The sequence below is a fragment of the Ictalurus furcatus genome, chromosome 6 (genome assembly GCF_023375685.1).
Source record: "Ictalurus furcatus strain D&B chromosome 6, Billie_1.0, whole genome shotgun sequence".
Classification (NCBI taxonomy): domain Eukaryota; kingdom Metazoa; phylum Chordata; class Actinopteri; order Siluriformes; family Ictaluridae; genus Ictalurus; species Ictalurus furcatus.
This window is the reverse complement of record NC_071260.1, coordinates 23,660,173-23,674,805: the sequence shown is the minus strand read 5'-3', so window position 1 is coordinate 23,674,805 and position 14,633 is coordinate 23,660,173. Positions and strand designations below refer to the sequence as shown.

General features: G+C 42.7%; 1 protein-coding gene across 1 annotated transcript in view; it reads right to left on the bottom strand.

The window, feature by feature from the left end:
- fam117bb (family with sequence similarity 117 member Bb) overlaps positions 1-14,633 on the bottom strand; it is a 33,475-nt gene that overhangs the window by 17,629 nt on the left and 1,213 nt on the right. Inside the window, exon 2 of the mRNA XM_053627210.1 lies at positions 8,853-9,022. Within this exon, the coding sequence (XP_053483185.1) occupies positions 8,853-9,022 (170 nt within the window). The remainder of the gene's footprint in view (positions 1-8,852; positions 9,023-14,633) is intronic.

Here is a 14,633-nt window from a genome sequence, read left to right as displayed (position 1 = left end):
CATACAGACATACAAAATATCATCACGGGAGACTTGCATTCCACTCATATCTGCTTCAAAATATGAAAAACATTAAGACGTGTACAGAAGACACTGCAAGTCGTTGCTCTATACTATTATGCACAATCCCAGTGATAACTATAGCTTCATCTCTTTATCTCCTTCACACTCAAACACTACAGGGAATTCAGGGCGGCTGTGGCTCAGGTGGTAGAGCGGGTTGTCCACTAATCATAGGGTTGGCGGTTCGATTCCCGGCCCATGTGACTCCACATACCGAAGTGTCCTTGGGCAAAACACTGAACCCCAAGTTGCTACCGACGGCAAGTTAGCGCCTTGCGTGGCAGCTCTGCTACCATTGGTGTGTGTGTGTGAGAGTGTGTATGAATGGGTGAATGAGACACAGTGTAAAGCACTTTGGAAAAAAGCACTATATAAGTGCAGACATGCCTCACACAGACAGCAGAACATAAAGCTAACTAACTACCTGCATACACATGAACCCACATAAGCACAATATCTGCTCTCACTTTTCAGTTGGCCAAACTGGAAAAAAAGAAGGGGGGGCATCTAGCAAACCTACTAATGTAGAAGTGTAACTATAATCGTTTACTTGAGAACATTCATCTTGCAGACCCTCCAGGATTTTGCGATCGCAGAAATGAATGCAAAAATCAAGCAAACGCCACAATATAAGGAGGAGCTTGCTAGTTTTCAGAATTTCAGCAGATTTTCCTCAGATTTGGGCCAAGACGTGTCATCTGACGTCATCGCAACACGCATTCAGAACATGAGTACATCTAAAAGGTCTCGCTTACCAACACACGTCACTGCGAAAAGTCGTGCAGTACAACTCCATGCAAGTGCAATTTCGCCAATTCAAATTGTGCATTTCTGGATTTCTTGTGCCCCATGTTGGTTCGACGTTGCCTCATGAATGGCATTAAAATAATCAGTACCAGACATTATTGTGAATTATGACAAACATGCAGTGAGGCTCATCCTCAGCCATTAGATCGGTTTGTCAATAGCCCTAAGACAAGCCCAGATGTGTCCCCACACACTATACTCAAACAAATTCACTATAACATCAGTTGCCTGCAACACCCCATTGCTGAGAGGAGTGGAGTGTGTGTACAAGTACTTCATGCTATTGCAGGAAAAAGAAAAGGAAAAAAAAAACCCCACCATTGCATATTAATCTTTATTGTGATCATCAGTGGCATCCAAGATGTACTTTAAAATAAAATACTGAGTAGACTTCTCTGGTTTGAAGTTCTTTCATCATCATGATTGTCTAGTTTCACTTTGGTTTCATCCAGCTAGCCTTTTTATTTTTGAACTATTCTCATTCCACTCCATTACACCCTCTCTGTATGAACAACACCAGAGACCGTGTCTATTGTGTACCTTACGGTTACTTTTTCCACAACGCACTCCCTTAACTTGCTGTTTTCTTCTTATCATTAGTTCTGTTTTTTTCCCACCACCCCGTCTTACTCCCTGTGGATGTCTTCTGTCCGTAAGAGCTGCCTCACTCTCTTCCTGTGTGCATGTATCGGTCTATACTCTGCTGAAGTCATCCTGTGAGAACCAGATGTCCATGCTATGACAAGAAAACCTAAAAGAACACCAACATTGACAACTTTTTTTTTTTTTTTTTAACTCCTTTCCATATGGAAAAATCCTTCACATTAAATACAGCCATCATTTGAAACACTAGAAGAGCCCAAATATTTCCTTTGGTAACCATGGTCAATGTCAGAGGCAGGTTTACGGAGCGCTTAGTGACAGTAATGCCTTGTTCACTGAAATGCCCCATACAGATAGTAATGCAATTGTGTGTTTTGTAAAGGTTGTGACCCAGGGGGATCCGCTGCATACGCTGGCACACTTCCAATCCAAAGAAACCAAAGCCCTTACTGACTTCCTCTATTTGCCCACACTAGAAATGGAGGGCTAAACAAACTTTTTTCACACTGCAGGAGTTCGGTAGGTTATCATCAAGTGTGCTAATGATCTTAGGGTTTATGGATAAACATCACTTGATGCCACAACATGGATGTGAAGTCTATGGATAGTGTGGGAGCAGATATACAGAGTGGCACAAACCACACCCCTCTATGGAGCTTATCACCTGAATTCCAACATCAAGAAATATTACAAAAACTACATAATGACCCGACCAAGGCTAGCTCAGTGGTTAAGACGTTGGACTTCTTATTGGGAGTTCAAATCCCAGCACTGCCAAGCTGCCATTGTTGGGCCCTTGAGTAAGGCCCTTAATCCTCAACTGGGCATTTGTAAGTCGCTCTGGATAAGAGCGTCTACCAAATGCCATAAAAAATGTTAAATATCTGTAGACACTGAGCTGCAGGAATAACCAAACACATTTATAAAATGGATGCTACAATACAACAAACAGATACAACTTTGCATGGCCCCCCTGTACAAATGCACTACAACTTCCTGTCATACATTAATCACCCTGTGTAAAACGTTTACGCTTTGACCCAGCATAGCAGCCCATTCACTCACTTCCATTCATTCTTAGCTATGATTAAATCCTAACCACTAAGGATCATTCACTCCTCCACCCTATAACTCCGATTGGGACGTGTCTATCTGTGCACACAGTGGACTGAAGATGATAAATAATGAACACGCTTTCTCTGCTGCGACTTCTGCATGTGTGTGTGTGCTTGTGTGTCAGCAAGCTCTTCTTTCAGCGCCGCTGCGCTGTGACTGACTCCGTTGTGTGTGCAGTGCATGGCTGAGTTGTTGCGCTCCCGAGCCGTTCTTAGAGCCCAGGCCGAGTGCCAGACATCGCTTCCTCCTTCCCACGATTTTAAGATTTCCAGCGTGGCCGCCTGGCCGAGCGCACAAGCACCGCTCTGTTCAGCAGCTGTGGCGACTTCACAGCGACACACACACTGCATAGAGCAGGGGGGAGCATCTGGCTGCTAGGACTGCCAAGACCACGACTGACACGAGACAGGGTTACACACACGCTCTCTCTCTCTCTCCTGCATACACACACACAAATCGCTGTCACTTGTTTTGCAGCTGTGCCATGCTTTGTGGTGTGCTCCCCTATCCCTGCTCTGTGCCCTCAGTGGCCTTTCCACCTAATCTACAGAACAAATTTCACACAGCTTACCAGAGTGAGTATGTGTACTACAAAACCATTTTAAATCTTTCAGATTTAAAAAAAAATCCACATGATTTGATTTGTTTTCAATTCGGGCTGCCAGGATGTGAAAGAAATGGTTCCTCATGCATCTGGATAAATTTTTGATACCCTACATTATATTATATATACTGACAATTAATTCACTATTTGACTTTTCAGAAATATTTACATATCAGTATTATTATTATTATTATTATTAATATTATTATTATCTTTGTTTTAATATTTGCTGTTATTTTTTTCTTTGCTTAAAGTTGCCATATTCTACTTTTAGTCTAATTTCCTATATAGATAACAGTTACATATAGTATTCAGTGCGACAGAACGTCTTTGTAATCTGTCCGTCCATCCGTCTATCGGTCTGTCTACATATAGGCCATGGTCTAAGAATACAATAAAACTAAAACAAGAAAACCGAGTACAATTTGAGGGTATTTTTAAGAAAGCAAGTGTGGTAAAAGTGATTAATTCCCATTTGTGCCATTATGTTGTCACCCATGTAGTATGCACATCGAAGGTCAGTTGGGATTTGGCCTAAGTGTGTATTGAAGAGCTTAATTTAAAAATGTATTCATGCAGGAATCTGGCATCCAGTCCTGGCCTCGTATTTTTCATGGAAATGTCTGTTACTTTTTCCATTTAACCCAGTTCAGTCCAAGTAAAAATCCAGTTATGACATTTTAGGAGTTGCAGTAGAATCTTTCAAGCCATAATCACAAAGCAGCAAAGGCTTGATTATTTTTCCTTTATTCAGTGAATGTGTGTGAGAGCTGGATGCAGCTACAGTTGGGCTCTGCTGAGAGTAGATTATTAGAGAGACAATGAGCTCTTTATGTGTAGGCCATGCGTTTAGGCTTGCATTGATGCCCAGGTCATGAGGAGAGGCCTGGACTGTGATGTAACGCCTGTCTGCAAGTGGATACTCAGAAAGGAAGTTACAAATGGTGGTTAATAAACATAATAGTAGGAGAAAGAAAGTCACTGAAAGAGAAACTCTTTGGGTGGAAATCGACACTCCCATGACTGTCTTACAAAAGAAGGTATAAAACAAGTATCAGCTTGGGCTACAGGTTGAGACTGAAAATGGGGGGACTTGCCGTTTGAAATATGGAAATGTCAGGATTTGCATTTCCTGTCATTTGCCTCTCCATATATTGCTGCATAAACACAAAAGGACATCTGTAAGGCTGCCTTGGCAAGCTCCCAACTTACATGTGTATAAGCCACATGATACATAGAACGTTCTAGAAAACAGTTGAAGCACAAAAGAGCTATGATTCAATACTTCTGAGCAGTTTTCACACTGAGCCAACAGCTGCTGTGTAAAAGTGAGCCTGAGGTGAAATGCAGGGACCAGGCCGGCAGCAGGGGGAGGAAGAAAAAAACGATCACTGTGCACAATCCCACCTTTTAAATCCGTCTCCAGCTCTGCCATGGCTTGCTCTGCTCCCACAGACAAATTTCCCTCAGTAGAACCATAATTCACACATGGCTTACTTTCTGTAGGCAGCAGAAGGTATGTCAATGCGCGAGGGCCAAGTTCACGGAGGGTCTTTTGGAACATACTAGAGACAGAAAATGGCAGCAATTTTCAGGCCGTCAGTCATGATGGACGGATTAGCATGACAAAAAGCCCTTTCTTGTTAAAGGGCAACAAAGCCTGCAGTAAGACAGGGACGTACAGCACACAGACATGGCATGGGACGTGGGTAGTCTTGTCAAAGGTCTGCTTCTTTCTATTCTCCGCAGGTACATGTTCACTTTGGAGCTGAAAAGAAATCTGACACAGGCAGCCAAAACATTACCACATAATCAGATTTTTGGGGTGTACCAAACTGCAGTGTGCTTTTTATAAAAAAAATTATTTCAGAATTAATCTGCATTCTGCAAGAAATCAGTCTACATCTACATATCTTTCTCACGTGTGTATTCGCTTCCGTATGATACAGTTCAAACTAAAATCATTTGGGTTTGGCTGAATTCTGAAGAATGTCTTGAGCATATACAATGGTGCTATAGCTCACAGGGATGTGGCTTTGTGGTTATGTTCTTCATATGTCTCGTTTCAGACATCTTCAGCGACACACACACACACACACACACACACACACACACACGGGCCTAGTGGGCTCAGACAAAACCGTTTGCGTCATGTGAAAGTATCCGAATATAAACATCTCTAAAAATGTTGCGTGTTTCAGAGGATATGGACGTCTCCTCCCAAGGGCAAAAGCTGATCGAGTTTCATGAGACTTTTGTTTCTGAAATGAGTAAGATTTGAACTTTGGTTTTCAAGGCAAACTCTATTCTTAACAGCTGTCGGTCCACAAGTCTGCTCAGGTTTCTGTATTAACATAATTACGGTTTATGGTGGTGTGTGGTGCAAAATGACTCGGCTAAACTTCCCTTTCCTACACTTTCTCAGGGTTCTGGATTAAGACCGGGATGAAACATATTTTGAGACACTGTAAACAGTAGTGCATTCAGACGGAACTTACTCTAGCCGTTCAAGCAGTTAAAGTCAAAAGAAAATGGTTGCTAGGCAACCAGGAAATAATGACACAGCATAAACCAGCTAATTTCAAAGGGTATCAATATTGCTTACTAGCATGCAGCCATTATGTGGTTAAGGTAAAGGATAAATGACTGAGAAAATGAGGCAAAATGTTCGGAAGAGCGTTCTCCTCAGATATGTTGCTAAACTGCTAATAAAAGACTACATTTAACTAAGATTACAATGCGCTTACCTTTAGCATCAGTCACTAAATTAACAAAGGTGGCTTGCCATATTGTACGAATGCAGTCAGAACTACTGAAAAAAAAAATATATATATTATTCTTAAGTGAATGCCCCAAATGTGGGCCAATTATATGTGTAACATGAACGGTGAACACAACACCATATGAATGTAGTGGTCGTTATGCCAACAAGTTCTCATGCGCCTCAAAATCTACAGTGTGCCATAACGCCCACGGTGGAAACTCTCTGTTGTTCCTGCAAGACGTATAAAGCTTCATATAAAGCTATTCAGAGTGGATAAACTGTCAGTGGCTTCCCAGAGCCCTAGCATGTCAGCTGCATATTTCTTCCAGGCAGCAAGCGAGGAAAAGGCTCAGTTCGGTGTTGTTGTTTGGTCACTAGGTGTGAGCTCAGCTCCATGGCAACTCGCACCACCATACTGATCCAAGGCCTGGTTATTTTGGCCTGATGCTGCAGTGAGAATGAGAGACAGCGCTCGGCAAATTCTGTGCAAATACCACATTCTCTCCACGCTCGGTCGCCCAGTTCCTGTGTTCTTTCGCCCTCATTGTGAGACGGGCCGCTGACAGAGAGAGAGAGAGATGGGTGGAGGTCTGGGATCTCCAGAGGAAGCACAGTGTGCGCACAAACACACAGTGTGGACAATAAACAAAAACTCTGCAGACCCAGAGCTCGTAATCAGGAGTGTCGTGACAAAGTGTGTTACACTTGGTTGTGGTTAAACTGATTAGGAATCCCATTTAATCAGCAACAACAACGCTTTGACATCACATCCTGTGTAATCTTAACACCCTGGTGTTTTTTTTTTCTTTTTTTTCTTTTTTTTTTTAAAACAAGGAACCTACATACACAGCTTGAAATAAATACTTTTAAAATGCTATGAACAGTTGGTGGGAGCTGTTGTATAACTTCAGGTGTAGATCAGAAGTGCTGGAAAAAGATGAGGCTTTAGGAAAGAATGAGGCTGCGATGGCGGCCAGCCTCTGCCTTCACCAAAAATATGCTTCTGTTTCCGTTCATCTTTCAGCAAGCAAGGGAGAGGCTTCCTCCTTTCTTCCTCCAAACCCACACACACACACACGATTCACGTATCTGTCCTGCTGTCCGTTAACCTTCTTCCTTCCTACAGAACTTATAATTCAACAGAAATATCCAAACATCAAAACAGCTTAATGATACTTTATATCGTTAAAGACGTAATTGCTTGATGAAATTACAAAAAAAAAAAAAGTTAAAGTTATAAAACAGCCTCGTGTCATAAGATCTAGTTGTCTGTGCTCAGAGCTCAACAAAGTCCTGAATAACGGGTAAACACTCAACACAGAGGCGGATCTGAGAAGTGCAAGAAAACCACATTAAAAGCTTGCAGTAATCACTGGTAATAGCTTCTCGAAGAGAAAACCCATCGTGTTTACATCTGCTCACCTGTGTGGTCCAGTCCGACAGCAGTGTGAGGACTGTGTGCTTTATAGGAGCAGAGTAATACTGCCATTAGATGTAGTTATTTCACTGTACAGTCATGAGAGCTTCAGAGTTGGCTATACTATACTGAAGGGACCTTTTTAAAAAAGTGCTCTAAAAACATATAAAAGTGTCCATTTTTAAAAAAAGAAAAAAAAAGCATGATGCTCAGAGCAGGCCGTGCATAATCACACGGGTGTGTAAAGGTGAGAATACACTGCAAGTTCCACAAGCATGCTTTAAACAGGGTGACTGAACAGTGAAAGCACACAGGCTGTTCCAGTGAATTGCACTGGGATCAAGAGGCAAAGTAGATGAGCTTACCGATGTGCCTGTGTGTGTGTGTGTGTGTGTGTGTGTGTGTGTGTGTGTGTGAGCTCTGTAAAGTATTATTTAAAATGTGTTCGAATAATAATAATGCACTAATAAAAAATAAAAAATAAATAAACAAACACATGCAGCGAGTGGCAGTTCTGCCATGCCTTGTTGACGAGAGCAGTCCTGGTCAGATTGCTTCCAGCTGACAGGAAGCCTACCGTAACTCAAATAACCAGTCTTTACAACGGCGGTGAGCTGAAAAGCATCTCAGAATGCACATCACTTTGAAAATTGAGGAGCATGGGCTACAACTGCATAAATCACATCGTCTTCCATTCTGGTCAGCCAAGAACAGGAATCTGAGGCTCACAGAAACTGTACAGTGGAAGATTTACATTTACATTTATGGCATTTGGCAAACGCCCTTATCCAGAGCGACTTACATGTATCTCATTTATACAACTGAGCAATTGAGGGTTAAGGGCCTTGCCCAAGGGCCCAACAGTGGTAGCTTGGCAATGCTGGGGCTTGAACTTCTGACCATCTGATCACTAACCCAGAGCTTTTAACCTGAGCCACCACTGCCCCAGGAAGATGTATGATGAATCTTGCTTTCTGCTGCGACATGCAGATGGTAGTGTATAGCTCACAAATCTGCAAATTTGCATGATGCAGTCAAGTCAACATGGACCACAAGGTCATAGAAATGCTTCCAATACCTTGTGCAATCCATGCCGCAAAGATTTGAGCTGTGGAGGCAGACTTTACCTAGTATTCATTTGTTCCCAATAAAGTGGCCAGTAAGTGTATCTGCCCAATACAACGCAATGTAAGATTCAGTCCCGTAAAAACTAGACTCTGATTGTGTCTGTTGGAAATGAACTATCATGTAAAATGAAGTTTTAATATGGAAAATAAAGTAAGCCATAAATGACATCCACTTCTGCAGATCAGGTGATGAGAGACAAAAAAAAAAAGAAAAAAGGTCAGGACTAAATTGGCACATGGTATCTCATTTATGATAGTGTAATGTTTATTTTCCCTTTTGAATGCATAAATACTTTAGTGAAACTTCGAGAAATTCATCCTAGTGTAGCGAGAGATGGATGTCAAGCTCACCTGGGTGGATTTGTCTCTCATGCAGGGTACACAGGTGGCGTGGGTGGCATCACGGGGCCAGTGGCCTGACAGATAGGGGCCGGTTAGGGCGTCCAGGGAGGAAGTCCGGCGTATGCTTGCACTGCTGCTACTGCTGCCCACTGGACCAGCCAGTGAAACTCTGCACCTCTCTGTGAAAGACAAAGATGGCAGAAGATATAGGGAAAAGAGTGGGGCCAATATGGTGGGTGAAACGTACAACACGGACAAACAAGTGGGGGAGGAAAAAAAGGAGAAAAAAAGGAACAGATGGAAAGTGGAAGAGAGAAGAAGAGGAAAAACAAGCATTAGGCGCTTAACATGTGAAACGAGGCCAGTTCATTAAAATGCTCTGTGGTCAGTATTGTTTGCTTGGTAGGCATACACTGTGAGAGTGTGTGTTTTTGGGCAAGCACTGTGTGTCTGTGTGTATGCGGTTTCGAGCAGAAGCGGGCTGCAGTGTAAATAGGTGGCGAGGTTTGCCGGTGATAATCAGTAAAGCTCGGCAGATTGAGACGGCATTAACATAGTAGCCAGCAGGCCTTTTAATGAAGGCAAAGCTGATTATGCTCTGATTGGCTGAGGCAGACTGGCTTCGAGGAAGCGGCCCTCATGTCTTGACCTACATTCACTGAGCCTCCACGAGTACTTGCCCCCTAGACTCTCTCTCTCTCTCCCTCTCTCTCCCTCCCTCTCCTCCTCACTCATTCTTTCCACCACACAATCAACAGGCTCCCTCTCGCTCGCAGACAAAATCTCCGACTATCCCTCTCTTTCTCGCCTCTTTTTTAAGACCATTCTTTCATGTAAATCTGCTCCATTGAATATACTCGAGAAGGGCGAGGCGTACAGTAGGAACGAAGCCGCAACACCTGTCGTTTTTGTGCTGCTCTGAAGAGCTGGAACCGGTGCAGGAAATCCAGCATATGGGCTTTTCAGCGCTACTTTAAAGCACAACTGCTCTCTCCTTACATAAAACTTTTACTAAACACATTACGTCAATCCCTCACTATGTGTCTCTGTGCGTGTGTGTGTGTGTGTGTGTGTATATGTGTGTCGCATATTCACTACCATTCCCATGAAAACAAATCAGAGGGGAATCATTAAAGCTGTTTGCAACCATTACTCTTAAGGAGCACATGCACACGCACACACACACACACACACACACACACACACACACTCTCGACTCACAAAACAAGAAGCTCAGCAACTTTTCACTGCTGGCCCTTACTACACTTGGCAGTGACATCAGATACTGAACTCATCCAAAACGCAAAAGCAGAACTGGATTTTTTTGCTCAGTATTTTGAAATGGAGAGCTGAGAAATAGCAGAAATGGTTTCAAGAGGAGGAACCTGAGAGAAATTTCAGAGGAAGCATGGCTATGAGCATGTGTGAGGACATAAGCTGTATTGGGTCAAGCTACAGACTTAACTGTGTGTGTGTGTGTTTGCATTTGTTAATGTGCTCACATGGGAACAAATATGCCTGCAAGGTCTTTGGCATGTTGCAATACACAAACAGGTGTGATGATGTTTGGATGTCTGTGTGTGTCTCTGTGTGTGTGAATACTATCCTGTATAACAAGTCCATAATAAAAATAGCCAGCAAAGCAATTCCCAAAGGTTCGCTTCATTAGAACAAAACCACTCTCTTTTTCCATATGTCTCTCATGCGCAAGTGCACAAGCAGATACACAAAGATAAGAGTTCTGAATGACCATGCTGACCTGCAGAGACACAGTCTGGATGAATGCTCTGGTAGTAAACGAGGTTGTGCGCATGAGGTGGAGATACTTTTCTGAGCACTAAAAATGCTTATCAGCACTGCTCATGCTGTGTATCACACACTCCACCCGTTAAACTCTGTTCAATCATTCACCAACAAGGGCAAACCAAAAGCTTTGCACCGACAGACTCAACTCACTTTTATACTGAACACACACTGAACAGATGCGTCAATGGCATTGTTAGCTTAGCCCTGTTATGCTATTAAATCGACACTTTTCTCTTGAAATATTACATTTAGAAAACATGGTGCGATTGTAAAAGGTCGGAAATGATGACAGTTTTTCTTACTTTGAATGTGAAAAATGTAAATATGCGATTAGAGAAGCTTAGTGTACTTTTTGCTATGTATTTGCACATACCACAGTTCCATTATCACATTTTGTTGCCATATGGCAACAACTGCATTTTAGCATTTAACAGAATACTCAAAAAACATATACTTGTTTAAATGGCAAAAAATAAATAAAATGTTAACTTCTCAGGTAGTTTATTAAAAGCTGCTTATTAAAAAAAAAAAAGATAAATTAATTTCTGCCATACGGCATCACCATACAGTAAAGAGTTAAAGGAATTGTCGAGTACTTCAACCTCATCTCTATCGATTGCACCTGTAGTATGTGTGAACCACATACACAAGAATTTCAACAGAAAAACCTGGTAAAAAGTCTGCAAAATTTCAATAATCAAAGTGCACGACAAACGGAGTTATTGACTCCCAAAAGAAGGAACCGATTCTGAACAGCTGAAACGAGTCGTTATTGATTCCAGACTTACTTCCTGTACTAACCTATGTAGGTTTGTAACAAAAAGCCCCGCCTCTGGTCTTCATCGGCTGCTCGTGAACAGACGGAGCTGAAACTCGTTATGGTGGTGGGCGTTTCCTTTTAGACACATGCTGACAGTGGTAGACCAATCACAACAGACTGGGACATCTGACCAATCAGAGCAGAGTATGCTCTCTGAAAGGAGGAGTTTAGAAGGAATCATTTAGAACGGATCATTGAACGAGTCGTTTGAGACACTGGGGGGAAAAAAGGTAACGCTGCAGTTTAAATTATGAGCACATTAAAGTGTTCTTTGACCTTGGATGCATGTAAATCTATTGTATGAGACCTTTAAAACAAAATTAGGCCCGTTTCAAAACCATAATAGGTGCGCTTTAAGAAGCTTAAAGAAGGTGTAAAATACAGCTTTTGACTGCCTCATCAGCCTTTCTACATTACATATGTGTTTCCAGGGGGAAAAAATAAATAAAAAGTTACCTGTTCTGTTCTCAGTAAAGGAAAACTTAAACTTGTTTATGGTAATAAATGCATACCATACACGTACAGCAGATAGAGATTGTGCTGAAAAAAAATCTGTATTATTCCTTTAGCATGCACATCTCCACGCTGCGAATGCACAAATCTCGCTAATCTCTCCGGTATTATGACTCGGTTCTAGATAGCACACCTCACTAGATACAGCTACACCACAGAGCAAACAGTGGAACACCTCGCCACTGTCAGAAGAATGCGAGTGCCTGTTTGGGCTGGAAAAGTCAAATTAATCTCCAACCAGACTCAACACATTCTGTGCTGGTGAACAAACAATCTGGAGGAGTAGATGAACGTGAGTGAGCAGAGTTGATATGGGTGTAGTGGTGGCTCTACTCCCATGTAAGGCATCCGGTGTGATCTCGTCATGGCCTGCCCTTACCACTTTTGTGTGCTTCGCTCCATCAAACTACTGCTTTCCAAGAAAATTGCAAAAAAAAAAAAAACCAACAACAAGACTTTGGCACCTGAGTGTGCCTGTTTGGAGTTGTATCAGAGAGAGGAATCGTTTTAGTGGAAACGTGGGAGTTAGGGTTAAGGGTTGCTGCAAACTGCTTGATTAACGACCCGGAGGAATGTTCGCAATTATTGGTAACTTTGCGGGATATGTTCACTGAAAACAGATTTTATGCTTGGAAGCCCTTAAGCAAGCCTAGTCCTCCCTTCTTCTGGTCCAACTTGTTTGTCTTCAAACCATTTCTTCATCCTCTCTCTATCTCTCTAAGAGACTAGTATTTTCAAAGGGTCTTGGGTAAGCCGGTTGATCTGGAAAATCACTAGACTTCACAGGAACAGCAGCAGACTGTTCAGAGGAGCACAATAGGATAGGTGAGACGAGGGGAAGACTAGAAGCTCGAGACTGTAATACCGTAATACTGTATGCACGGCTTGCACTGTGCTGCTTTTTAAAACCGAGGGGAAATAGAAGCTAAAAGAGAGATTCTTCTTTGTTTCCGAACTGCACTGCTCCTGCAGCTAAAACAACCTCGCCGTCAGCCGTGTCTGCTTACATTTCAGACCCCAAATTACCCGAATCACCTAACACTGGTATTAAAACAAACCCCTGCATGTAGAACCGCGGTCTCGTGTTTACACGTCAGCTCGCACACGTCGATTCCGTACCGTTTCTACACGCCGGGTTTTATTTGCTTAAACTAGTTGGAAAAACGGAGCTGCTGCCTCAAAAGCGGTGAACGTTAACGTACGGACTACGTAGATGAAACACTGTCGTAAACGATGCGTGGCGATTTTGAGAAGGGGGTCGCTAGGAGATAATCTCCACGACATAGCCTGTAAGCCAACACATTAGACGCGTAATGAATCTCCGTCGGCAAAAGGGTAAACTTACACGTGGCTACAGTGTACACAAAACTGCTCCTTTAGCGGTCACAAACACATCGAGGCCTCAGTCATATTTCCATGCTGCAAAGCTGGCCAAGTGCCCTCGCTACAGTTTTACGAATAAGCCGTCTGGCTGAGGAAAAACCACGCCAGATGAGCATTAAGCGCCATTTGAAGAGAAAATATGGTGCTGTGGAGTGCAAAGTTAGTGGGTTCATGCTGTCTGTTTCTGGAGCTCCACCAGCACCCCTCCTCCTCTACAGGCTGAGAGAGCAGATGGGGGTTTTCAAGTCTAATCAGGTTTTACCCAGCAGCCCAGGGAAAGAGGGATATCTGAAGTGGGGCACAGTAGCAGGGTAGAGGGGGAGGACTGATAATCTGCAGTGTCTTAGAGATAGAGGCAAGGATTTGTGGAGCATCTTCAGGCTGAATGGTTGGAAATGACAATGACAGTGTCGGTTAAACTAATGCCATGATGGACATGTTAATGCGCTCAGTTCTCTGGCATGACAATAAAGGGGCCCAACTGCTCTTAATGTAGGCTAATAACTAGCTCAAGGTGAACGTCACACATGAAACCATTATCCCCGTTGTTCTCGATTCTCTCCTCAGGGACTCCCAGCTAGTGCATGTTTACATGTTTTAGCTCCCAGCACACCTGAGACAGGTAAGAAAGGTTGTCAGACACTGATTATACCAAGCAGAGAGACTGTGCAGACTGGAGAACTCCAAAAAGTGGGAGGATGTGAAACCCAGCAGGAGATCAGTTTCAGCGAAAACAATCCAAGATGGCTGACAGCTAATGTTAGAAGCCTGTTGTTTGGCCTGTTTGAAGGAGGCCGCTTCATGCTTTGTTAGGCGCCAGAATAGAACAAATCTACAGTGCAGCACGTGTACCAGATTTCCATAGGTGTGGATCAAAAACCTCTGCGTCAGACGTTACATTTCCATCCAAATCTCGAAAGGGAACAAAAGTGAAACCTGATTAGGATTATATATATAATATATAATATATATATATATATATATATATATATATATATATAGGTTACCTCGTTACATCTTCGTACGATCGTAGTGCTGTCGTGTTACTCCCTAGCAACGACTTTCGTTTTCTTTGCAATGACCCGTGAAAAGTGACAGTACCAATTGATAAGAATCAAGAAGTAGTCCCTTGGATAGCTTAAAACACATTTCAAAGATTTTGGAAAACTACCGAGCAAATCACAGGGCATCCATGTCACTGGCTAGGAAGACAAATCTAGATCCTTTTAGTAAAGTGAAAACCTTTCTCTGATTTCAGACACCCACTC